Genomic DNA, 26914 nt, shown 5'->3' on the forward strand with positions numbered 1-26914 from the left:
TACTGTCCCATACAGTAGCCACGAGTCACAGGTGGCTATCAAATTTCAATGTTTACTGAAATTAAACAAAGTTTAAATTCAGTTCTTCAGTGTCACCAGCCACGGTTTAGGTATGTTCCTCACTACCTGTGGCTCGTGGCTACTATTCAGGACCACACAGTTATCAAGTATCTTCACCACCACAGCACTGCCTAAGGCATCTTGGACAAGATTCAATCTAACTTCCTATATTTGCAGATTTAAAATTTGGTTTCCTTCAGGTGAACTACTTCCTAAATAGTAATTACAGAGCCAGGATCTGAACCAAGGTCTCCAGGCCTCTACCACTGTCACTTCCGCTCTGACATCTTGCTGCCCTCTGAACAATGAGGCCACTTATCCCTCACCAGATCCAGTTCTGACCTCTGCTGCAAGCATGTTCTCAGTCTTCACCATGACCCTAGGAGTAGCCCCATCTCCACATGTAAATGAGGAAACCAGCCTCCGCTGTAGAAAGTGTCACATGTTAGACCAAACAGCAAGTGTGTTGTGGTATCAGGATTCAAACTCCAACCTGGATCTTTCTGCTGTTGTATATTATGTGCGAACGAACACTCCACACTTTTATTATCCTTGAAATTTTTTCTTTCAATTTTGTGAAAAGCTAAATGTTTTCCTGATTCACCTTGTCAGTGTAAGTCAGCAAAAGTAGCCCAGATAGAAATGTCCCATAGCTTAACTCTTAGAATAGGGAAAAGGATAATTTTGTCCACCTTTGATGATCATAACTGCTTTCTGGCCACACTAGCACTGGGCTAAGTACATCGTGCCCATCTCCTTTCACCTGCACAAAAGTTCTGTGGAGGAAATCATTCATCTCCATTTCACAGATGAAAACACTGAGGTGAAGGGTCAGACTGTCCATCTCTAGAAAGTGGATAATGAAGAGGTGTTTGCTTATGTGGTGGGAAGCAGGATTGATCATTTCTTTTCATTTGACATAGATGGGAAAGAATGCAAGGTATGTGCAAGCTCTAAAACAAAAAAATGTATTTTCTTCCTCGTGCTAGATATCCCTGCCACAGTTAAGCCTATTCACTGCTTCCCTTTGTTAAATTCCTCTATGACAGTGACACTGTCTTCTGTGAGAGCTGCCTTGGAGAAAGTCTTGGGGGTCAGAAAGTGCATGCATGCTGTGGTGCAAGGAACATACCCCAAAATAGATTATTTAGTGGCTCTCATGGTATTTTTGGTCCCTTCAGACAATTTCTGACTTGACCAATAGAAAGAAGAGAATGAGAAGACAGCATTAAAGAAAGGAGGGGGGAGACAGCTGACATCAGCACATAACTGAGAGGTGGCTTAAGACCAGATCATCCCAGAATGTTACTCTCTGTAAATCTTAAAGTTGGAGGACACAACACACATGTGCACACACATACACAGCGCACAATATTACTTATTTGCTAAGATGCAGTGATCTTCTAAATGCTTCCTAAATCAAGGTGAATTTAAGGCATACACACCAGTACAGAAGAGCCTCAGCTAAATGGAAAGGGGTTAGCCCGGGACAGCTGGCTTTTGCAGGAGGTCAGGGATAAGACTGACAGGGACAACTGCACAGCAAGTGCGGCAGGGAGGAGGGTGGACATTAGGGCTGAAAGTGGAATTAGCTAGGGGTGCGCAGAGACAAGCAGGCTGGCCTGGCTGGGAGAAACAGGACAGCTTTAGAGTTGGAACAGGTTGAATCCTCTCTTCCAATAGCACTTCCTGATTATGTCTTTGAACAAGTGATTTACACTTTCTGAGGTTCAGCTTCTGTATTTGTACAGACAATACCTATTTCCTAGGATTTATGAGAGTGCTCAATACTAGCAGGGGCTTAATCACTGTCTTTTCCTCTTGTTCTTAACTGATTGATAAAGAGGAATTTTATTATAGCAAAAAAGCAGATGCCAGGCATTGCATGTTGGTGTCTTCCCCCCTTGTCTTCTTTAATCTATAAAATCCCATTGGTGGAGGCTTTATTTGTCCTCATTTCACATCCTGGGAGTAGAGGCTCCAGAAGGTTCCAGAACTTTCCCTAGGTCACAGAGCTGGTTTGCAGCAGAAGAGGGTTAACTCCAATTAGTCTATCAGACAGCCAGAGCCATGATCTGAAGACCTGATCCAAAGCACCAAGTGACGACAATGAAAAGGTATCGACAAAAAGAATCTTCATAAGACACATTGACTGTTGGCAACTAGCATTAGGCACCTAACTCCATCATTTGCTGGATGTGTTTTAAGGAATTATTCTGAATAGAGCTGATGCTGGCCATTTTTAAGCTAACCAATCCTCTCCTTCTGGTTACTTAACTGAGAACCAATAAATATCAAGAACTGCACATACCTGATTCAGTTTTCTTGTCCATAAAATGGAGATTCTGAACTACATACTCTTTGAAGTCACTTCTGGCACTAAAATGGTGAGTGTGTGGCCAAAAGCATAAGATTTTGTCAAGGACACCATTCTCAGCACCGTCCCTGGAGTGTGATGTCTTTTCACCAGTGGTCTTCCCACCTACTGGTGTTTAATTAGGAAATCCTATAATAACTATGTAACATTTTCAAATTCTAATTCAAAAGATATAAATGTACACTCATTGCCCAGTGTGACAATTAACTGACTGTGTCAGCTTGAATAAGAAATGCCCAACTAAATCGGATCAGCATAGTTCTGGGTGTGGCTAAAGCGATTTACAACTGAAGATTGAAAACTCGCCCTAGGTTTGTGGCCTGAAGGTTACAAAGGGAAAACAGAGAAGGAAAGCTTGCTTCTGTTTCTTTGGAGGAACAGCAGTCTTAGCCTTCACCTAGGACGTGGTCTCTCGGCTTCCAGTGCACACTCTTGTGCCTCCTGATTTGGACTCCTGCAGATGCCACAGATTTCTAGGCCTTCAACTGGATCGTCGGATCTCCAGGGGGCAGACAGACTTTTTGCACTCATCTACACCTGGCTTGGGGTGGCCATTATAAGCCAATCTTGCAAATTCTTACATATTTGCGTATCTTGAATTAAATCTGTTTCTCTAGAAAGCACTGATACATCTAGTTCCAGTAACACAGACAGAGAGAGAGAGAGAGAGAGAGAGAGAGAGAGACAGAGCAAGACAGAGACAGAGAGACAGAGCAGCAAGGAATTATATAATTAAAACTTCTCTTGGTATGCATGTCAGGTAAATACTCTACCACTGAGTTACATTCCCCAACCCTATTTCTAATTTTAATGTCCTTAAAACAGAAAGAGAACTTAAAATGGTTCCAAGTAAATCCAAACACAGTGTCTCTCTAGATTTCCAAGTTTTTCCTCAAACTTTTATAGCTGTTTCTCCCACACGTAATTTGACAGCAAGTTTTTAGTGACTCACCTCTGCAGTCTTTTTAGAGTATTCAACATAGTATCCCTAGAAACAAGAACGTTATTTCTTTTTATATTCCCATTTCAGCAATTTAATTAAACAATAAGTCAGACCTTGTCATTTCTCTTTTCTGGAGCTTCCAATGGTTTATCCACCTTACTAAAAGGATAAGCTAAAGTTTACCCCTTGCTTACAACTCTGACCTCCTCTTCTGCCACCCTCCAACAGGTCACACTCACCTGCATGTTCTTGCTACTTGATCTCCAGACAACCTCAAACGACCAATGAGTTGCTGCTTCGGATTAAAGCTTGCTGTGTCCCTCGTGGAATTCTCGTGTCCCAGATACCCACTGGACAAGCTCTTAGATTGCCTGCTCCAAGTGTTTGTTCAAATTCACCTTCTCAATGAAACCTTCGCTATCATACTAGTTAAAGAAGCGCCCAGGACCCCCATTGAGTCTTTTCTATCCTCCCATCACTACATTGTGCTTTTTTTAATAGCACACCATTCTGTATATTTTATGCATTGAAATTTGAGCTTCAGAAGGACAGAAATTTTCATATTTGTCAAAACACTCCAGTAGCTAGAATATCAAGTCATTAGTTATCACTCAATAAATAAGCATTTACTAATAATATCTGTTATTGTAATAAATGTAGTATCTCTCAAACTGAATGGCAAAAGTACCATATTAAATAACTCAGGCTTGCAGAGGATTAAGAGCAAAGGTAACAAAGCCTTAGAAGGTAATTGAAGTCACTTGGAGGGTTCACAAGTATCCAGCTGCTTACTCAATGTGAGCAGCCCCAAGCCCTGGCATCAGCAAGGGCATTGGCACAGAGGGGAACAAGGTTCTCTGTTAAATGCAAGTTGGCTGAGCTGTATCTCCTTTACATTTGATCCAACCACTTGTTGCTTTCACAGCACAAGAACACATAACAAAGTTAAGTGTACCTGATGATCTAGCTACTTTCTTCTGATAGAGATGGAACAGAAAGATGACGAGTTGTCTTGTGATGGCCCACCGTTCAACACTCAATGGCATTCAGAAACTCAATTTCTCTGTCTGTCTGTCTCTGGTGTCTCTGTCTGTCACTGTCTGTCTCTGTCTCTCTGTCTCTCTCTCTCTTTCTGTTGCTGTTTCTCTGTCCCTGTCTCTCCATCTCTCTGTCACTGTCTGTCTCTCTCTCTCTCTCTCTCTCTGTCTCTCTGTCTCTCTCTCTCTCTGTCTCTCTCTCTCTCTCTCTCTCTCTCTCTCTCTCTCTCTGGCTCTCTCCCTCTGTCCTCCCCATCTGTGGTTCTCCATTAAAATGGGGGAGGGAATAAAGTAATTCATAGCCAGCCTACTTCACTGTTGATTCAACAGTTAAAAGAACATAATAAAAAACCATGAGACACTCTACACCATAAGCAATTTCCTTTGCGTTAACACAAATGACTGATTTGTTTCTCATATTTATTCTCGCTCCCCAAAACTGATGCTCTACCACAGAGTACTTTGATTTTAAAATGATTCCTAAAATGTATTAAAGAATGAACAAAAATAAATATCTGGTTTTAAGGCAAGGAATTAGAAAAGGAAAGAAAATGGTTTTTTTTTTTTTTGGTCCTTTAAGAGAAAAATATCAAGAAGGAACACTGGTTTCTAAAGACCACATTTAAGAATATTACCACAAACATCTACTGTTATCTAGACTCTTGGATGGTTCTGATCTATTGCAACGCCACAAGGATAATCCAAGATGACTTACTAATATCACACATGTCAATAGCAGGTGGTAATGTAAATGAGCAAACCCTTTTCAACCATCTCAGATGTGTTTTATTATAGCATTTATTAAACCAAAATAAAAAAAGTAGCAAAGAATAACTTGTCACACCATTTATTAGAGTTGATGGGGTGTAGACAGTCTTTTCAAGAAGGCTTTAACTCGCTGTTATGCACCATAGTACATTATTAATGAAAAGAAATGCACGAGATTTACATCGGCTTTTCCCCCAAGTCATTCTGACATTAAATTCAAAATCAATTCTCCCCTATATGGCAGAGGATGAGGGATAAAAATGTTAATTTACCAAAACTTAAATCTATAATTCTAAGAAACAATCGGGGATCTTTCCTGTTTTACTGAGTTTAATATTTTATTTATTTATTTATTTTGGGTAGGGGATCAAGAGAAAAAGCAACTGCAACAGGAATATAAACACATGGTGCCCTAGTTTATATGTGACAAGAGAATGGGCTCTAATTTTCTCTGAAAGAAAGAAAACAAATGACAGCCTCAGAATGCAAATTGTGTGCCCCGGTATCTGAACTTCTCTTTCAATACCTGAGTACCCGAATGGAACTAATTTACTCTAGGAAAGGTATTAAGCAATTGAGGCTGATTATGCCAGGATGAGGGATAATCCTCAAACTGGGAAGAAAAATAAACATATTGTACAATGATAGAATCACCTCACTCAGTAACTTCAGTCAAGCATTTTACATTCAAAAGAAATAAGCCAAATACATTAAGAATGACCTACCGCCAACAAGGAACCTTGATAGACACAAGCACCTGTGGGGAAAAACAAAATGGGAATTAAAAGTGATGTATAACAAACCACCAAGGCATTGCCCCAGCAGGCTCCCTGCTAAAACTCCATCCCCATGCAACAGCACCAGCAAAGTGCTTCTTCCAAAATCTTAAAAAGCTTGAGCATTTTTCCCTCAGGGGAGAAATAACTCTGTACATCAAAACAATTATTTCCTAGACACACATAAAGGAAGGCACTATTAAAACTTACTATTTAAATTTTAAAATATATGCATTGATAATGGCATTCTATAAGTACTAAGCTTATTTTCCTTTGCAATAAGTCAGGAAAACCTCCATAATCCAGTCGCAATTTACTGACCCAAGTAACTCTCCTACCCTTTGCTTCTACAAATTCTCCAGCCCAACTCAGAAGGCCAACGATCCCATGATAAAACTTTATGTCTAAATGGTTTTTGTTCAGAGAATGCATTCGGTCTATTCAAAGACCTTGAATTTGATCCTATCGGCTTCATGAAATGCTTCCAGGCCACAGGATTATTACCTTCCTCCTTTGAGCTCATAACATTCTGAGCCTGAATCATTTATCTGTGAATTCACATTTGCACACTTCCTTGTGGCTTCGTACTAAGCATGTGGAAATGTTCTATCTACCCCACTACGCTATACCGATTCTCTTAGGAAATGGAAAACGTCTCTTTTGTGTTCCTCATTTCTTCACATAGTAGGCATTCACCTAGGTATCTGGTTGACATCAAATACCTATTTCATGCCTTTAATACAATATGTTCCCCTTTGGAGAAAATAAGCCTTTTTAGGGTGTGTGTGTGTGTGTTTACTGAGAAATGAACCCAGAGCTTTACACTGAGCTAAGCCACCAGCCCTTTGTTACATTTTATTTTAAGGCAGTGTCTTGCTAAGCCCCTAAACTGCTCAGGGTGGCCTCAAAGTCACAATCCTCCTGTCTCAGCCTCCCAGAGTGCTGGGATTACAGGCATGGACCACTACACCTTGTTAGATTAGACTATTTCTTAGACCAGAATAATTGGTAGCTATTTGGCAACACTTCTATTGGACTCCTGGCCTCCAACACTTTTTCACACTACTTTTTTCTGATGGGCCACTTATGAAGTGATACATCTTTATATTTCCAGTCATTAGGAACGAAATGAAAAAAAAAAAAAACAGATGCTGATTCTAAATGCAAAAGAAGGCGGAATTTAATTGGACAATTTATATATTGTGAAAAACTGGCATATCATACAGTAAATCTTTAAATCTTATAGTTTAAAACAATGTAAAATCGCCATCTTGACTTTAAAAACATATATATCCACTCTTAACCAATTACTGTTTTGATTTCACCGGAACACAAGTGTGTGCTACCAAATCAGAGCTACAAACTGAATCACAGGAAGGACATATTTTATGTACTACAGTGCTTGCCTCTAACAGATCCTTCATGAAGTCTCAAAAAATTAACTCTTCTAGAAAAAGCTAACTGCTTTCCTCACCAATAAGGGAACTGGGAACAATTTTGCAGAAAACAACTATTTACACCTAGATTGAACCAAAGATCTCTGTAAGCAAATTTACTAAAATGACTTTGATGTCCTTGACATTCAAATAAGAATAACTTGAGATAAAGTCTTGAGGGAAAATCCTTCCTAATTAACTGATTTTTCCTAAAGAAATTTTGCTCCATATTTGCTCTGGTATGTCATAAGAATAAAGGATATGTGTTTAGATATAAAATCACCATATATATATCAAATATATACATATATAAAGGACAATTCACTTTCTAAATTACTTAAATGGACATTTAATTAGTTCTAATGTTTACAAATGATAAGATCATCATCACTTAGGCATACTTTAAGCAAATCTATTTAAAAGGCTAAACTATAAAATTTTCACCACATATTAGTTTTTAACTGATATAAAATTTTATGTATTTATCATATACAGTTGGCAATTTCCACATACAAAATATTTAGAATACAGAAAATTGGACAGTATTTACCCTTCAGAATAAGACCACCCCAGACAGATCCACGTATGATGTATTAATAAAGAAGCTTTCTGAGACACACATTGTTAGATAATCTCACCACTGTGCAAGCAGAACACACACCAACTGAGAGGCCTCTGCCATCACTGTACAGTACAGTACAGTGTACAGTAACATCTCCAGATCAAGGTTTTATATTCGGTTGATTGCTGATCAAAACATCAGATGACACATAACTAATTTTATTTCTCCTCTCCATAGCGTTACCTTGCAAAGTCAGTATCTTTTCAAAGCACCCAAAGAAATCAGGTACCTGAAGAGGTAACTACATCAAACCCCATTCTGGAAGTCTCCCTGCGACAGTAAAGCATAAAGCCTCATGAAGAGTGACATCACGTCCTTTCTTGCTTAAGTGAAATATCTGCTACCAACTCAAGCCAAACAGTGTGTAGCTGCTGGTAAATTCAATTATTAGGAAAAGGAAATAACTCAATTTGGGTTGCTCTATGATGTACAATTCCAAAACAGCTAAGCTTTCTCTCTGAGGGCTTTCCTAAACCAGAACACTTCTACCCGGAAGGCAGCTGCACAAACGAGTCTCCATTAACACAGTTTCCAAAACCTCATTTCTACTCTCTTGAGAAAATAAAGCATTCCAGTGTGATGCCCAGTGCTATCAAACATTTATCACCACCAAAGCCAGATGCGAGCAAGAACATTTCTCCCACACCATGGCAGGCTGCACACCCACCAGCAGATGAAGTCGGGGGTTTGCTAGCTTCAGGTGCTGGGTGCCAATCCTGGTTCAGATGAGGGTGGAGGCCTTTTCACTAGTCCATCAATTCACATCATACGGCAAAGAAGGCTACTCCCTCCACTCATCTTTCTTTCTTAAGGCATACCTCAGCAACTGAAAGGCCTAGAGAAGGTTTACATTTACGGCTTTGGTTGAACTTTAAAGGAAATTACATCTCAATGTGAATTTTTTTCTTTGGGAGTACTTGGGGTTGAACTTAGAGCCTTGCGCATGCTGGGCTAATGCTCCAACACTGAGACACACTCTCAGCGGTAGTGAAGCAGCCCAGCATGCGCAAGGCTCTAAGTTCAGGAAAAACAAGAGACCACAAGAGTTTTCAAACCAAAACACTACCAGCTTCAGGGCATGGAACACAGCTGAAGGGTCAGGTGATTTTATCCTGTACCTTAGGGGCTTTGAGAAAGTGGGTGCAGCTCTGCAGGGTAAGACAATGAATGACAGGGTGCCAAGAGGAAGCCAGGGTGCTGAGAGCTGACCGCTCTTTTTCCTGTGTGCTAGATTCATTTCTCACAGGTCAGATCAGCAAATGTTTCAGTATAAAAGTTAAACAAATGCATGTCTCTTTTGAAGCCTTTCTGCAGATTATAATGTCCTCTTTCATGAGACACCTGTAAAAATGTTAGTGTTTTCAGGGCAATTTTGAGGTATAATTTGAATCAGGACTTATGCCCTGAAACTATTCACTATAAAAACCCCAAATGATCAATTGAATAAGTTAGAGAAGTTAAGAGCCACAGAAGGTCAGGCCCAAGAGTTGAAAGAAATAGTAGCAAACATAACCATTAGCATGTGAAGAGACCTGGAGAGCAGGGGAACACGCAAAGATGACTCATTAGGAGAAAGCAGCCACAAGTTGGCATTTAAATGTCCAAGCTGTACATTATGTTATAATTCAGCATATGGTTGTGTACACTGTGGAATAGTTAAAAAAGAATCATTTCCGGACCAACTGGGCAGCTCTGTTAACCTTACTGTCAACTAGGAGTCAGATCAATTAATAGAGTAGTTAAAATGAAAATGAGCAGTTTTAAAACTAGTACATTTGGCATGAAGCTCCAACTTTCAGGGTGGTAGACCCTTCCCCTCTTCTGGGCCATGTGGTATTTTATGACTACTGGTTTCTGAGCAAAACTGAGCAGCAGAGACATCCACATCCGTAACGGTTTGCATGGATGAGTATGTTCTCACCAAGGACGACTGTGGGGAGGATAATGCTCAGAACCTAAACCCCAAAGGGGAGTGGGAATACAATCTATTAGAAACAAGAGCTTTTGATAGTATCCCACCTCTTTATTTCTATCATCAAGTAACCAAAAAAGTCAAAAACTATAAAGCTGCAATCAATATCAATCAATTGGAATCAGTAACATTTCAATCTTGGAAAACTCAACAAGGACTAAACACTCATATCTCTATGCTGGGGTTTCTTGTTTCTGTTTTTGGGGTGTGTGTGTGTGTGTGTTTTGGGGTATGCAAACTGGGCAAGTAAGACAAGTTATTTTGGTGTCTTTTCTATCCCTCGATCGGGCACACCACCAGATATATAAGCCCTCAATAAAGGTTTGTCGAATGAAAGATAAAGAGGGAGAGGCTATTTTTCTTGGCCAATGTCTTCTCCTTAATATTCAGTTTTAAGCAGTGAGCAACTTACCAGCCAAGAGAGAAACCAAAAATGCTGACCTACCTATAAATAAAATACATTATCCATAAAGTGATTCTTTCCGGTGTAAGCTGCTAATGGCATTTATAGGAAAAGCTTGGGAGACTGTGGGTTGGCCGCAATCACAGGAGGAGTGACAGGACACTGACTACCTCTCAGTTATCGAGTGGTATTTCTCTAATTCCAAGTCTATCTAATGTAACCTCACAAGACTGCACATATAAACACGGTTCAAGGTATCTCCATTAAAGCCAGCAGATTTCTCTGACTCAGAAAGGAGCCATGGTAGCAGTTTCCCTGTAACTTCTTGATTTTATTAAGTCCTCAACTCATAGTACTTTGTCAGTTTGGCAATGTAGAGTAACACTACCAACAACTTGCCTATCAAATTTCATTTTTCTTTTGATAATTAAAATTTTGAGCCTGAAAGTTGCAACTGATTACAAATAAAGCAATTTCTTTTCTTCCCTGCTTGATGATAAGCTTAGGTATTTTACATCTACCCCTTAGGAGACTTCCTCATTTTAAACAAAATAACATCCAAAAAAGTTAAGTAGTTCATTCAAGGTCAGTCAGTTAATCATAGAGGCTGGTCTACTAGTTAAGTTCACTACTATTTGCAGGAAGTAGCCTACTAGTTAAGCTTAACTCAAATGAATGTGATTTGGTAATGTTTGTTTAAATGATCAATATTTTTGAGTACTTACTATGTGCTAGGGCTGACCTGGGGAGATAAGAATACCCAGAAACCATATTTTATGGTTTGGATCTGAAATGTCTCCCCAAGTCTCATGTATTTGGGGGTGGCTGGATCATAGGGGTGCTGCTCTCATGGGTAGACTCATCCAGTGATGAGCTCAGTGCTGAGGTACTGTTGGGAGGTGGGACCTGGACAGAAAAGGCATGGAGGCGTGACCCAGAAGGGTATACATCATCTTCCTCCATCAGGCCTTCCTTCACAGGCACTGTGCTGTGAACCTGGCCACCATGATGGGAACACTTCGTTGCATCAGACCCTGCCAGCACACCCTTCTTGCCTTGAGCCAGCCAGGAAAACATGAGCCACAATCAACCTTCCTTCCTTTAATGTGTTGGTGTCAGTATTGTGCTTCAATACCAAGGAAAGGGACTAAGACATCCTCCTAATTCCTCAGTAAGTACACAACAAAATCAGGAAGGATGCACCTATTTCGGCTGTAACTGGGGAAGGTAGTAAGTGGGGGGTACTAGACACACGCACGACATGTTCTCTGAACACTACACAAAAGGTTCATTCTTCCATGAGCTGCTAGACAAGTGTCAGAATGTATTTCATCAAGAGAAGCACACTTCGAATGTTTCTTTTCCAATTTTAAAAATCATTCCTCAGGTTAACAAAACTTGAGTAACTAATATCCTTATGCTTTCTATCATTGACCTCAGGGCTCTTAATTTTAAAAGAAGAATGAAACCAAAGGTCTCACCAGATGACAACTGGTATTTTGTCTGTGGGACTGGTATCACTTATTTAAATTGAGATAAGACATAAGACATGTAAAGTGATTAATATTGTGCCAGGAAAATAATACAGGGGTGATCAAAAGATATGGTGAATGCTTAAAATGTTTTTCAAAAATAGATTAGAAAAGGGCACACTGTCATTAATTCATTCCCATCAGGTTACTCCTCCTGGATTCCAACACACTTATCCCATTGTTCTTGCCACTTTCCAAACTAGTGCTAAAAGTCCTCTTTTGTGTCTTGATGAAGTGTACGCAAACATATAGTCAGTGTTAATGCCAAATGCTAGATAGCAAAAAGGCAGGCCTTAAAAATATTATGATCTGCCTTCATCCACCTTATTCATTGGATCTGCACTATATAACTTCTGGCTCTTCTCAATGTCAAAATGACCTTGAAAGATAAACCTTTGGAGGGGTACCAGGAATTGAACTCACGACCTCATGTTTGCCAAGCAGGCACTTAGGCTGCAGAGCTAAACCCCTGGCCAAGATAAACATTTTGAATCGATCCAGAACATCGAGGAAGCCATTTAGATTGTTCAACTGAAGACACACACGTGAAAGAAGACTTCCTGGACAGCTTGGGAAAGCGGCAAGAACTATGGGACAAGGTGTTCAAGGGGTGGGGGAAAGAAGGGGATTCATGGTAATGAAACTTGTCCCCTACCCTAAAACTTGTTAAAATTTAAACGCATCATTTTTTTTTATCACACCACACGTGGCTCAGTAATGTCTAACGTTCATTCACTGTTAGGGCATACTAACTTGGATGGAAACTCTCAGACATCTAGCAAGGAAGGAGCAATCCAAATTACAAAACAACAGAATGGTGGGGAAGAGCTCTGAAGAATCCTTAAAGGAATATCACTAACCCTACTAAGCCCATCGAAAGACTGTGGCGGTTCTTCAACTTTGCCACTATATTGACTCATCTTTCAAAAAGCGCACCCTGTAGGCTTTTAGTAATAATTTTTGTCATTTCAAGAATCTTGGTTCTAAGAAATTGAATCATTTCAACAGCCCCCTGATAAGCAATCCAGGAGTGTAGCACGTTTTCTGGGATAAGATTCTAAATAAGAAACTAAGTTTATCTAAGCCTGAAGCGGAAGTTTAGATGCTCTGAGCTGACTCTCCATCTGGCAATTATAATGAAACCTTGCAGGGTTTTTTTGTTTTTCTTTTTCTTTTTCACTTTCTTTTTCTTTATCTTTGTGTGCGTACACACTCGCACACACAACCAGCGTCTCCACAGGTGATGCATCGTTGGGAGAAGGCTGCAGGCCCAGGCGCGCTTTTCCCAGGGACGCACACTACTTTCCGGCAGAAGCCACAACTTCACCAGCGGGGAAGAATCTGCGGCTGTGCGCGCGTTTCCACCGCCAGGCCGCCTTCCCCTCGCCGGCTGGGGCAGGAGAGGCGCCGCTCCGGGGACTGCAAGTCCACCCAGATCGCGGCCCCTGCCCGCGCCGTGGCGCTGCTCTGCAGCCGAGCAGGTGAACCTTCTTCCCGCAGCTGGATGAATAACGCATGGAGCGGGAGGGAAGCCGGGAGCCCAGAGCCGAGGGTGAAGCCGCCTTTCTCGCGTACCACGACTCCCTTCCCCTCTGAAGCACTAACTGGGCCACTTCCCCGGCTCCGCCAAGCAGGTGGGAGCCCCCAGCGCGGCGGGCAACTCTGAACTCTCGTTTCCTTACGGATGTGTTTGTTTGCCTGAGCCTAAACTGTGTTTGATATCATGGCGACAACGCTCACCCACCGCCTCCTTCCTTTCCCCGTCCTCAGCTCCAGGGTTTCATAAGTAGGTTGGAGACCAGCGAGAAAACCCGGAGGCAGAGGGCGAAGTAAGACAGTGAACCCAAACTCTCCTGAACCACTTTTCCTGGAGAGCCGGCAGGCTCGCGCTCCTCGGTAGGGGAGATTTATTTCCGTGCAGCTGCCTACACCAGAACCCGCCTAAGCAGCTAGTTAGGAAATCTCACTGGGCTCCAGGGGGAGACTTCCTGGGACGCGGCGAGCCGAGAGCAGGGAGGTTAAGGTGTAGGATTTCACGTTTCACAGGAGCAGAAGTATTTTCACCCAGTAGGAGCAATGGCTCGCTCCTCGTCTTCCCTCCCAGAAGCTGCTTTTCCTCCGGCGGCAGGAGGATGTGGAAAGAAAGGGAATCTAGTCTCAGGGGTGCTACCTCCCGAGGCCACACACCCACCCAAAAGCACTTCAGGGGAAAAGGGAGGCCGAGGCGGGCCACGATCTTAGTGCAAATCAATCAGAAGTAGCAATCCACTGAAAAAAGCCCACTCCCTCCCTAAACAAAAAACTCTCGACTCCCGCCCTAAAGAAAAAACAAAAACTTCCCCACAGAGCACAGCATCATAAAACCCGCTGCTCAGTTTAAACTGCAAGGACAGAGAGAGAGAGAGAGAGCGAGAGAGAGAGAGAGAGAGAGAGAGAGAGAGAGAGAGAGAGATCCGCTGCTTTACCTTCGGAATGACGAGCTAGTACTGCAAATTCCGCCAGCGCTAGGGCCACGCCGAGCCACATTTTGAGGGCATCCATCGCTGCCTCGGAACCCGCCAGGGGGAAACCCAGCCTTCCGCATCCAAGGATCCGATCTCGGCCAAACCGCGGGCTTCGGCGCCACGAGCCCGGGCGCAGCGCGCGGGGACCTGGGGCGGGGGAAAGAGGCGCTGGGCGGGTCGGAGGTGCCCACCGCGGGGGTTCGCGGCGCTCCTCCGCCGGGCGGCGCTCAGCAGCTGTGCAGCTGTAGACACCAGCTCTGCTTCTGCAGGACAGCGCGGGCTGAGCTGAGGAGCAAGGAGGAGGCAAGGCGCCCTCCGTGACCAAGTCTCGCAGGAAAGTTGCTGGTCACCGGATGCACCGCGCGCTCTCAGGTCCCCAACCGCGCGCAGCCCCTCGCGCCGGGTCCTCGCGGCCGCGCTCTGAAGTTGGCCGGACCCCGTGGGTCCGCACAGCTTCTGCGGAGAGGGTGAGCGCAAAGAGCCGCCCACACCCACTTCTCTGCCCGGCCACCTCGCGCTCCGCAGCCGCGGGCTGGAAACTTTGCGCCGCGCCGCGGTGACTCCGCGCCTCACCCGCGCTCTCTGCAGCAGACTAGGGTGGAAGAAAGGAGGCTGCGGGGGCGCGGCCCGCCCCAACCCACGCCCACCCAGCCCTGCGCACCCCGGAGCCGTTCCGCAAGGCGGAGGTGAGGTTACTGGGGAGGAGGAGCAGCCACAATGTGAGGTGTACTGCAGAAGGCGTGAGGCTGGAAAAGACTCCCAAACTCAGCGCTGTCAGAGCTGGAGAGCTCAGAAACGCACCGAAGTCCGCGTCTGGATCCCCGCATTTAAGGGACACCAGCTCCGCCTCCTTACCTCCTTCCTCTCTCAGAGCTCGGTGTGAAAATGGACCCAGGGACTCCGAGCAAAGACTCCAGAATCACGTGGGTAAGAGAGACAAGGAGGGGGGCCGCAGGCCGAGGGAGAGCAACCTGATCCCCTTATTCATGCGGCAGGAGTTCAGATTGGCTTTGTCTGGGGCGGGACCCAAGGTGGTCACACCGTGGAGGAGGGAAGGGGTGGACGTAGGTGGCGCGGTCCTTACCCAGGCATGCCGCCGAGGGCTCCCGACCTGGGTCCACATCCTCACTTAGGGAAGAGGTGACTGGGTGATGGGGTGCCCACATTAAACCTTGCGCTATCTCCCCCACCCCATCGTCCGCTGCTCCTGGGAACTCTTTCTTCACTCTAGGACCCTTCTGCGGTTTTATCCGCACCCGGGGATGCTCTGCTGTGTGCGTCCCAGGGAAAACCTTCTCACCGCCGCCGACACACCTTTACCTCTCCGAGATGCGGGAGTGGACACCACGCAGCCCGGGTGCGCCCCCAAACGCCAAAAACCTGGTGCGTACTTGGAAAGCAGAGACTTTATTCCCAGCCAGGAATGACAAACAGCAGCTATTTTTCTAGAACCAAATAAAAATAGCCAGTTCAGGCTTAATCTTTTTATAAAATGGGAAAGCTTGCATCAGAGAGACACTGGCTGGGTTCCACATAGCCCAGTGAAGAGATGTCCTGGTTCCCTCAACTGAGCAGAGATGGGTCAGATTGTCAGAGTGGAGTTGGTAGTAGCTTTGGCCAGCTTGAGACTTCAGGGGTTCCAGTTTTGTCCAGTTTCCATGAGCCCACTTCTAAAGCATGCGGAAGCCGCTTGGAATGATTTGCTTCTCGGACAACACTGAAACTGCCAGATCCCTGTGAGTATTACCATTTAACCAGAACTGACAGGGACCCTCTGATAACCTGTCTGTAATTCTTGAGTGTTTCGAAGACCCTGGAATATGATGAGTAGCCCTCAGCCTCCTCACTGGAGTGTGGTGATCCTAGGGACAGAAGCTTTCTCATCTCTGTCTTATGCACAGTTAGGGGCTCTGTACGTATTTGTTGAGAGAATAGACAACAAAAAGTATGTCCCTCAGAGCAGCAACTGCATCAAGTTGGGCTGGGGGCCTTAACTTGTTCCCAGATAAGTGCGCTTCTTTTTTAGAAAGTGGACATTTTCTCGCCCGTGTAAAGTGTTATGCAAACTCATCTTGGAACACACACTGACACCAGACTGCCATCCCACCCCCTTCATACAGAAGAGTTTTGTAGCCACTGCTGACTAAATAACTTAAAGTTATTTATTCTCACTAGAATCCACACTTTGGGTTTATATATAAAAATTCATACAATTATGGCACACAAGAGGGTCTCAATAAGACATCTGTTATACTTGAGAAATGCAAATGCACTACTCTGTAAAAAGGAAAAAATGGAAGATGGAGGGAGAGCAGCACTACTGAGGTCCCCTGAATCCAACATGTACTGTATTTACTGGATGTACATACAACATTCCTTCCTCCGCCACCAGCCCACCACGGGACACCTGAAGGCCAGCTGTCTTCTCTCTACATCAGTTAGTAAAAGGGGGGTAGTCCCAGAGAACCCCTGCCCCAAGATCACTTAGATGACCTAAAGGTTAAGTTTAGCCATATCTAATAATACCTACGGTCACTGAAGCTAAAATGTTCAAAACACAAGAAATTGTATTTGCATAATTTAGCATAAGCACTGTTATGGATGTGCAAGTATGACTGTTAATGGTGGCAGGGCAACCTGAATGGATTAAGAAGTGCCTAGCAAATTAATGAAGCACCAGTCTGGGTATGTCTGTGGGCGATTGACATCTAAGCCAGCAAACTAAAGAGGAAAGACCCACGAGGATATGAGTGTCACCAACCAATAGGCTTGTACCCTGGAAAGTATAAAAAGGGAAAGAAGAAGAAAGTGTTCTCATTTTTGAAAGATCTCCAGTCTTCATCATCATTTTGGTATATTAGTTTCCAGTTTCTTCAGCCTTCCAGTGGAGAGATTCACTGGCAGCTCTTACAGTGAGCTTGACTGGTGCTGCATCTTTGACGTCCCTTGTGCTGTGTCTTCCATCAACTTGAGCTGAGCTACAGGATCAGCCTGCAGGAAGCCGCTGTGGATTCTTCTACCTCTGATCCCACTCACAGCCACTGTGGACTCTCCAGACTCTGATCCTGTAAGCCTATCTAATAAATCTACTTGCATAATTAGACATATATTTTCTATTGATTCCATTCCTCTAGGGAACCCTGATTAATATAGCAAGTATTCATAAATAGCTTATCTTTATAAGTTAACCTCTGCAAATGGGTGCTTCACTCAAACAACCAAGCTGCTTCCTACAGAGAGTGGCAGTTTTTTGTCCAGAGATGTTTGGGTCTACATCTTCAGTCCTCTTTCTGCACACGTGCAGATTGTACAACTTCCATTAATGTGTCACACACTGCCTCCCCAAATCAGCCCTGCTCTGATCTCTTCGTATGTACTTGGCTTTATTGCTGTTCATATTGAGGGATTTATTTATAGATCTCTCTGTTAATGACAATGGTGTACAGAGATATTGAATACCTTGTATCTAATACTATATACTTTCCCATATAATCCTCCAGTAACTCTGGGAGATAGATACTATTATTATTTCAATTGTCCTGTAAAATAACTGATGTTCAGCGAATTAACTTTTCCAAAGTCAGACAGTGAATACATTATGTAGCACATTAAGAGTAAGTAACAGAGATGGGTGCAGGGGCACCACCTATAGTCCCAGCATTGGGAGGTTGAGGCAGGAGAGTCGCAAATCTAAGGCCATCCTGGATTGTAGAGCAAGAACCTGCCTCAAAAAGTAAAAAAAATAAAATAAAATAAAAAAATAAAAAATAAATAAAATAGCTACTATAATAGATGAAACCCCGAATTACAGTATTTCACCACGAGTTTATTCCTCAATCACATCCTAGCTCCTAGGCATTGATGGCCCCTGCACATTAGCCTCGTGGCGCTGGTGACTTACACATAGGCCATCTGGAAACCTGTGATATCTACTACTTCTATTTCAGGGTAATGAAGGAAGCACTGCAACCTATAAGGGCCTTAGCCATTCCTCTCAAAGAACAGTGACAATAAGGAATCACATGGTCTTGTCCTGCAGCAAGGAAGGACAGGTCACATAGGGGAACACGTTAATATTTAGTAAGCTCTACTTCAATCCAAAGCCCGTGCTCTTATCTTCCCTGTCATTAGCTACAATATCAGCAAAACACCAACTGGAACTTTCTTGCTACCATTCAGGCTTTGATGACCTTTGTTACATTGTGCTCCTGGTTCTCTAGTCTGTCTTTACTCTGTTTTTCTTCTCTTCTGTTTTATTCTCCTTTCTCTTCTTCCTTCCTATCTTGTCCTCTTCTGGTTGTGTTTTCTTTCTGTGTAACCCCACTCTGCGCGCAGAATCTTCTATCACCTGTCTCATGAATGTGCCTTCTCCAACCTCCTTGCAATTTGATACATGCTTCTGCCTTTCAGCATGTGACAATACTTGTTGCTTTTTTGGGCTTCAAATAGTTATGTTTTTTAAAAAAAGAATATTCAAATAATAAGTGAGTATAAACCAATAGGCTCTGCTATAATCTAATTTTCTCCACAAGGATAACCACAGCATGTATATTCAAATATTTTTGTCCATTAAACTAAAGATGGTTTTATGCAAAGTTATGGTAATAGTTTAGATGATATTTTTAATCTGAATATTTTTACCATTGAATAATATGGCAATATCATTAGTTTGTAGGCCAAATCATATCAACCAACTCGGTTTTCAAGAACTATGCAAGTTTACATTGCATGGCTGTATCCTTAGATACTTTGCTAATCCCCTTTTGAAGCCATAGTTTGTTTCTTTTTTGCCATCATTAATAAAATCTACACATGCCCATGAAAGTCCATTGTACATGTATCATCCAGTTCATGTTGTTATATATCATTTAATCTTTGCAAATCTCAAAAGGTTAAATAGCTCTTTGCTCAACATCATTTATTAGCTGTGTCCTTGGGCAAATTAAACCCCCAAGGCTCAGTCTTCCTGTCCGTTAAATGCACATTGTGATTTTGTCTACCTTACCCTACAAGACTTTTGTTTGCATTAAATAAAAGTACCTCATTCAAGTTATACAACATGTTAGCCAAATAAAATACAGGTATCTTATAAATTTGCATTTTTTTGCTCATTAGTGAGATGAGACACCTTTTCTTATATTTAATTGCATTTCTTTGCAATTATCTGAGCGGGTGTTTATGTATCTTTCTGTGTATCATATTTAGATTTCTTTATATAGTCAGTATATTAGTCCTTTTCTATGAATTTAGATAATATTTTACAGAAAGTAATTAGTGATTTACTGTTTACTTTTGTGGGAAATGTATTTCCTCAGCAGTATCACTGAAAACAAATTCATAATTAAGATCAAGGAAAAAAAGACTTTATACTTTTCTTTCCTGTTTCTAAAAATCTGTTGCTTTGTTTTATTTTCCTTACTGAGAGAAAGTACCAAACACTTGTGCACTGAACCAGCCATTGTCTCGAATGGTATCTGTTCTTATTGGCTGCTGCATGTCCTTATCTGTTGTGAAACACTTTTAATATTGCCCCAGTACCTATCATGGCCACATAGCAGAAAACCAAGAAACACGGGTCACAAAAAGTGCCAAGTGGTCACAATAGCCAATAAAGGAAAAGTAGAGAGATCATCTTGACACACTTAATCAATTTATTTCCTAGATAGAGTACCCTGCTTTGGTTTTAAAATAAAATCCCTGTAAGCTTAAACTTTGCTATGACAGGTTTTTAAACTTTACTTGTCTTCTATATAACCAATTATCTTCTAATCATATGGAGAACACTCTGAATAACCTATGTACCTGATCATGACAAGGAATGAAAGCAAGATAGTTAAGGCAATAAAAACATATCAGGATACAAAATGAACATTTAGAAGTCAGTACTGTTTCAACACACACATAATGAACAAGTTGAGAAAGAAATCAGGGGGAAAAAACCATGCACAATAGCTTTCAAAAACATTAAAATACATATGAATCAACCTAACAAAGACAGAATTGTTAAGATGGTCATGTTTCCAAAAAGAACCTGCACATTCCATGAAACTTGCATCAAATTCCAATGACATTCTTTACAGAACTAGAAAAAAAAAAAGTACATATGGAAACAAAAGTTCAGAATAGCCAGAGCAATCCTGAGCAAAAATAGCAAGGCTGGTGTCATCACAGTATCTGATTTCAACTTATTTTGCAAACCATAGTAACAAAAGCAGTATGGTATTTACACAAAGACAGACATATAGGTCCTTGGAATAGGTTAGAGGGCATTGGAATAAAACCACACAACTACAGCTACATGATTCTGAACAAAGGAACCAAAAACATGTCTTGGAGAAGAGACAGCCTCTTTAACAAATGGCACAGGAAACTAGATACCCACTTGTAGAAGATTGAAACTTGAGCCCTATCTCTCAATCGGTTTAAAAGTCAATTCAAAGTTAATCGAAGATCCAAGTATAAGACCTGAAACTTTGGAAATGCAGGAGAAAAACATAAGGAACTGGACATGGTAAACCATGCCTGCAGTCCCAGCCACCAGGAGGCCTGCCTGGGCTACACGGTCAGTTCAGGGACGCCTAAACTACATAGCAAGGCCCTGTCTCAAAAATGCAAAAACAAAACAAACAGCAAACAATCTGGAGAAAAATTGTTTTTCAGCTGCTCCTCAGACAAAGGATTACTATTAAGAACATATAAAGAACTCAAAAAAAAAATCAGACCTTCCAAATTGGAGATCTAGTCCAAAAATGGGCATCTGAGATGAATACACACTTCCCAGATGAAAAAATACAAACAGTAAAACAAATATATGAAGAAATGGCCAATATTATTTGTGTTTTGAGAGATTCAAATTAAAACAACACTGAGATTCCCTATCACCCCAGAAAGAATAGCTATTATAAAGAAATCAACCAATAACAAATGCTGGAGGAGTTATGGGGGAAAAGGAACTTTTCTCCGCTGTTATTGAGAGTATAGACTGCTGCAACCACTGTGGAAATCACTGTAGAGATTTCTCAAAAACTAGAATTAGAGGGCCCATTTGACTCAGCTATTCTTCTTCTGGGTATTTGCCCAGAACAATTAAAAACATCACACTACAGCACTATATGCACACCCATGTTTATATCAGCACAATTTGTCATAGCAAAATCTTGGAAACAACCCAATACCCATCAACCAAGGAATGGATAAAAAAGATGTGGTTTTTTTTTTAAATATACTAGAGTATTACTGAACCATAAAAAAGGATAAACTGGAGACTTTTATTGGTATGTGCAACTCAGTCCATACTCATAAGTGAAATAAAGCAGACTCATGTGTAAGCATCATCACAGTGTAAGAAGCTGAAAGCACAAATACGATGTTATAAACACATATGAATGCTGGAGATAATGGCATGCTAGCCTCCCAAAATTTTCTTCCTTTTCAAAATTGTTTGAATAATTTTCAGTCTTTTGGATTTTCATATAAATTGTAGAAAAGCCCGCCAATAAAAAAATGAAATTTTCATTAGAATCAGATTATTAGATGAGTTTTTGAAAAATTGTTATTTTCAAGTGTTTCACCTTAAACTTTTTCTCAAAAGCTTCAATTTCTGTGTAATGTTTTCTAGTTTTTGGTATATAGGTCTCATAAATTTGGTGGTAAGATTTATCACTGTTTCATATCTTAGTACTCTTGTAAATAACATGTTTGGTTTCTGTTTGTCACCATGAAATGGAAGTACAGTTGCTTTTCAAAAAATTTTATTTTAAATAAAAAAGACACTTTGCAAGTAATCCTCTCTAAGCCCAGCTCTTTGCATCAAACACACTTTCCTTACTGTTCTTGTCTCTTTCCGAAGCCGTTCTGGAAGCCTAATTAGTATTTTTGTGAGGTGTGAGCAAAAAATTACAGTGCATGCTCCTGCCAAGTGCCACCCAACAGCAAGTCAGGCTCATAAAACTCTATGGTGTGTCCTCCTCCCCGTTTGTTCTTTGTGACTTCTGGATCATTCCCCAAAGTCAAAAATAACCATGAAAGGTAAATGTTTTGAGTTAATTTAGGACATTGAGGCAGTCACAACACTGCAACTAAAGACACTTGGGAAACAAGACTTCCAAAGAGCTTCAGAAAGTGGCAAGAAATTACAGAATAAAGAAAATGATGGAATAAATGTGTTTGAAGTGAGTATGATTATTTGAATGGAGATTAATGACAATGTATCAATGTAATGAACTCGTTAATTATTCAGTGTATTTATCACATCATATAGAGTAAGAATTGAGAGGCACAAAACAGAGTAGAAAAATTTGAAATACTTAAATTTTTGCCCGAAAGGAAAAACATATAAAGTGGTCCAAAAGAAGTGTAACTGCTGAAAAAATTTGTGCCATTAAAAGGAAATCAAGGGGCTGGGGATTTAGCTCAGTGGCATAAGCACCTGCCTTGCAGGCAGGTAGTCATGTCATGAGTTCAATCCCGGTACCGATTAAAAAAAAGAAGAAGAAAGAAAGAAAGAAGGAAATCAAGTACATAGTACAAGGATGAGAATAAAGATACCTTACTGGCATCTCTGAAATCTGCAAGACCCTACCCATTACATGGTGAAACATACAAAAGTGACAATCTTTCATTTAAGAAGGGAGACCCTGGGTCTCCATTAAAAGAAAGAGTATTTTAGGGAATTAGCTTCTCAGGATTCACCTTGTCCATTCGTCCAGGCACTCAGAGGCCACTGTGGCCCAAGGGGGCCTCACAGCTGCTCCCAGTGACCTTGATGTATATATTACATTGGTTGTTCAGGCGTGCAGAATGCTAGAATTCTGAAGTCAAGAAATTTTCCACTAAAAATTCAAAGGAAAGCTTGGAAAAAAAATGGCATAGGCCTCAGGATAGCACCAAATCCACTGGATCATAGACATGGAGCTACAGGATTTAATGTTTGCCCTGCTGCATAACTGTCTTGGTTTGGTCTAATCATTTCTTTTTGTCTCCACTCCTCTATTTTGGACTGGGAATGTTTACGATGTTCCACTGTGTCCTGCACAAATATAACTCTAAAAGAAAAAAATTTTGTAGGATTTTGGAGCTAAAGGTTTGTGTTGAGTCTCAGGGGAGACTTTGGACTTGAACTTCTGGACAGTGCTAGAACTGGTGAAACTGTGGGGCTCTTTGAGATGGATTGAATGCATTTTGTGTTGTGCAATGGGATACGAGCATTTGTAGACTAAAGGCAGAAATGTTATGGTTTGAATCTTAAATGTCCCCCCAAAAGCCCATATGTTGCTGTCTTGGTTTCCAGATGATGTAGAGATAGTAAAATACAGGAGGTAGGACTTAATTAAAGGAAGTCACATCATTGCAGGTGTGTCTTAGGAGGGATATTTAGGTCAAGGCCCCTTCCTTTCCCTCTCTTTATTTCCTGGCAACCATGATTTTCTCCACGACATGCTTACTGCTGTGATTTTCTCCTTTACTCCAGCATAGCCAAGTGATCATAGACTGAAACCTTTGACATCATGAGCCAAAATAAATCTTCCCTTTTCTCTACTGAGTTTGTTTGTTTTTGCCATCCTGAGGATTGAACCCAGGGAGTGCTGAGCTATATCCGCAGTGCTTTTTATTTTAGTTTGATACAGCCTTTTGGTAACTTGCCCAGGATGTCTTTGAATTTGTTTCTTTCTTGTCTCAGACTGAGTAGCTAGGATTATAGGTATGCACTACTATAACCAGCCCTTTACTAATTTAAAATGATTTTCTCAGGTATTTTATCACAGTGCCAGAAAGCTAACATAACAGGATTTCCAAATACTCTTTGAATGTGCTTCAGATAAGAAGATACACCAAAATAGGTACTACTTCTGTTCCTGTCCCATACAGTGAAATATTCTGAATAACCTATAATTTAGATGTGCATCATAAGTTGTGAGCCATTCATAAAATGGAATGCATGAAAGCAAATTCATAATTCTCTTTGCTCATAATAAATTGAATAAGATGTTCAGTGAGTTTAAGGAGGATTTAAACAGATAAATTTTACTAATAAAATATTTGATGAGCATAAAGAAACAAGCAAGCTAACTGATTTAAGACAATATAAAATATTGATGACCATTTTGGTAAAGACTTAGAAATTATGAAAAGAAAGCAAGTAGAAATACAAAATCTGAAAAAAAAACTTTAAAAAGCATGTTTAAGAGATTTGATGGCTGAGGCAGGAAGTTCACCAAGAATTCAAGGCCAGCCTGTACTGCATAATGAGACCCTGTATCGAGAGAGAGACAGAGAGAGAAAGAGAGGGATAAGGGAGAGAGAGTAGTGAGAAAAGAGTATCTGAAACTGAAGGTAAGGAGTGTGTAATAAATCATGAACTCAGTGATACTCTAAAAACAAGACATCATGAAACTTGTATCCAACAGATGCAAAGTGACTAAAAAAATCCTCAGAATTGTAAGAATAAAGTAAATATGATGGTTCAAAAGGTATAAGAACTTTATTCACTAAAGTCATAGCAGAAAATTTCCAAATCTGGAGAAAGAATTAAGTATTCATGTCTAAAAGGCATACTGCGCCTGGATTCATGTAACAAAAACTATTGGTTACAAAGAGACAGATGGGTGACTTCAGTATCCCACTGTCATACTTATATAGGTCAGTTACAAAAAAAAAATCAACAACAAAATATCAGGTAAACCACCACACCACTGGCAAAACAGACCTCACAGATATCTACAAAGTATTTCACCCAACAAAAACAGGATATGTGTATATATATATATTTTTTTTTCTAACAATGCAGAGCTTTTTCCAAAATAGGCCATTTTTAGATTATAAAGTACGCTTGAATAAATACAAAAATTTGAAATAATCCCCTACACAGTATTTAATTATAGCAGAATGAAACAACAAGAAAGTCAACATCAAATGAAACAGCAAACAATGGTAATTAATAATACATCACTGAATAATCAAAGGATCACAGAAGAGATCAGGGAAGAAATTAAAAATTCCTAGAGTCAGACGATAATGGAAGTACGGCATATTAACATCTGTGGGACACAATGAAAGCAGTCCTTAAAGGGAACTATTGTGCTGTGAATGTACACATTAAAAGACAGAGCAGCCCCAAGTAAATAACCTACTGATGCCTTTCAAAGTCTTAGGAAAACAACAACAACAATTTAAAACCAAAACTAGTACAAGGGAAGAAATCGTAAAGATCAGAGATGAAATTAATGAAATTGAGATTTAAAAAAACACAAAGGAGCAATAAATCAGACTTGATTCTTTGAGAAGATAAACAAGATTGATAAATCCTTAGCCAAACTTACCAAAGGACATAAAAAATCAATATCAATATAATTAGAAATGAAAAAGATGAAATCATAGCAGATATCACTGAAATCCACAAAATTATGAGAAACTACTTCAAAAAGTTCTATTTCAATGGAAAACATAAAAGAAATGGAGAAATACCTAGACATACATTACTTACCAAATTGAACTAAAAATATATAAAAATCCTGAATTGACCAACAATAGCAACAAAATAGAGAGAATAACCAAAATCCTACCTACTAAGATAAGCACAAGGTCTGATGGAATCATCACAGAATTCTAGCAGAACTTCAAGGAATATTTAACATTAATATTCCTGAAACATTTCAAAGAATTTGAAAAGGAAGAAAAACTACCAAACTCATTCCTGGAAGGTAGAATTATCCTGACACCAAAATGGGACAAGGAATTAACAAAAAAGAAAACTACAGGCCAATCCTTTTAATGAGCATAGTTACAAAAATCTTCAGTGAGATCCTGGCAAACATGATGCAACAAACAATTTTTAAAATTCATGTCATGAACAAGTAGGCTTCATCACAAGGATACAAGCATGGTTCAGCACATGTATATCAGTAAACATAATACACATTAACAGAAGCAAGGACAAAAATCATATGATCATTGAAATGGATCCAAACAAAGCCCAACATCCATTAATGATAATCCTTGAAGAAAATAGATATAGCAGGTCCTTATCTCAAACTGGTAAAATCCATTTATGACAATTCCACTGCCAGCATCATACTAAATAGGGAAAAATGAAAGCATTTTCTCTAAAATCAGGAACAAGATGACAGTATTCATTCTCACTATTCATCTTCAATGAAGTACTCAAAACATTAGCCAGAGCAACCAGGCAAAAGAAAACAAAAGAAACTCAAATAGGACAGGAAGAAGTCAACTTACCCTCATTCGCAGATGACATGATCTTTTTTATACAGAAAACCCAAAAACTCTTAGATCTACTAAACAAATTCTGCAAAGTAGCAGGATACAAAATCAACACATAAAAAAAGCAATAGAGTCCCTGCACACCAACAATGAAGCTGCCAAGAAAGCATGAAAACAACCACATTTACCATAGCTTATATGACATGCCCTACTCCTACGGTGAGGAGTAGAGTTAATATACACACAAGTTAGGATGACTAATTTG

At 40.7% G+C, this 26914-nt stretch overlaps 1 protein-coding gene and 1 long non-coding RNA gene across 3 annotated transcripts in view; one reads left to right on the forward strand and one right to left on the reverse strand.

Annotated features, from left to right (window-relative positions):
* Fras1 (Fraser extracellular matrix complex subunit 1) overlaps positions 1-15734 on the reverse strand; it is a 404303-nt gene extending 388569 nt beyond the window's left edge. The window contains exons 1-4 of one of the 2 annotated variants that reach the window (XM_063247217.1): positions 15515-15734; positions 14392-14577; positions 5911-5942; positions 3390-3425 (exon numbers count right to left, since the gene is read on the reverse strand). In XM_063247217.1, coding sequence (XP_063103287.1) covers positions 3390-3425; positions 5911-5942; positions 14392-14577; positions 15515-15596 — 336 coding nt within the window. In that variant the 5' untranslated portion in view covers positions 15597-15734. The remainder of the gene's footprint in view (positions 1-3389; positions 3426-5910; positions 5943-14391; positions 14578-15514) is intronic. The other variant, XM_063247218.1, reaches the window with a different exon arrangement.
* Positions 15219-22214, forward strand: LOC134475728 (uncharacterized). Its single transcript, XR_010046942.1, has 2 exons — positions 15219-15357; positions 15662-22214. It is a non-coding gene; the product is annotated as an uncharacterized LOC134475728 (long non-coding RNA).
* Positions 22215-26914: the final 4700 nt, after the last annotated feature.

This window comes from Cavia porcellus, unplaced genomic scaffold, assembly GCF_034190915.1.
Source record: "Cavia porcellus strain 051 isolate PalLab524CR breed Dunkin Hartley unplaced genomic scaffold, mCavPor4.1 scaffold_4, whole genome shotgun sequence".
Lineage (NCBI taxonomy): Eukaryota > Metazoa > Chordata > Mammalia > Rodentia > Caviidae > Cavia > Cavia porcellus.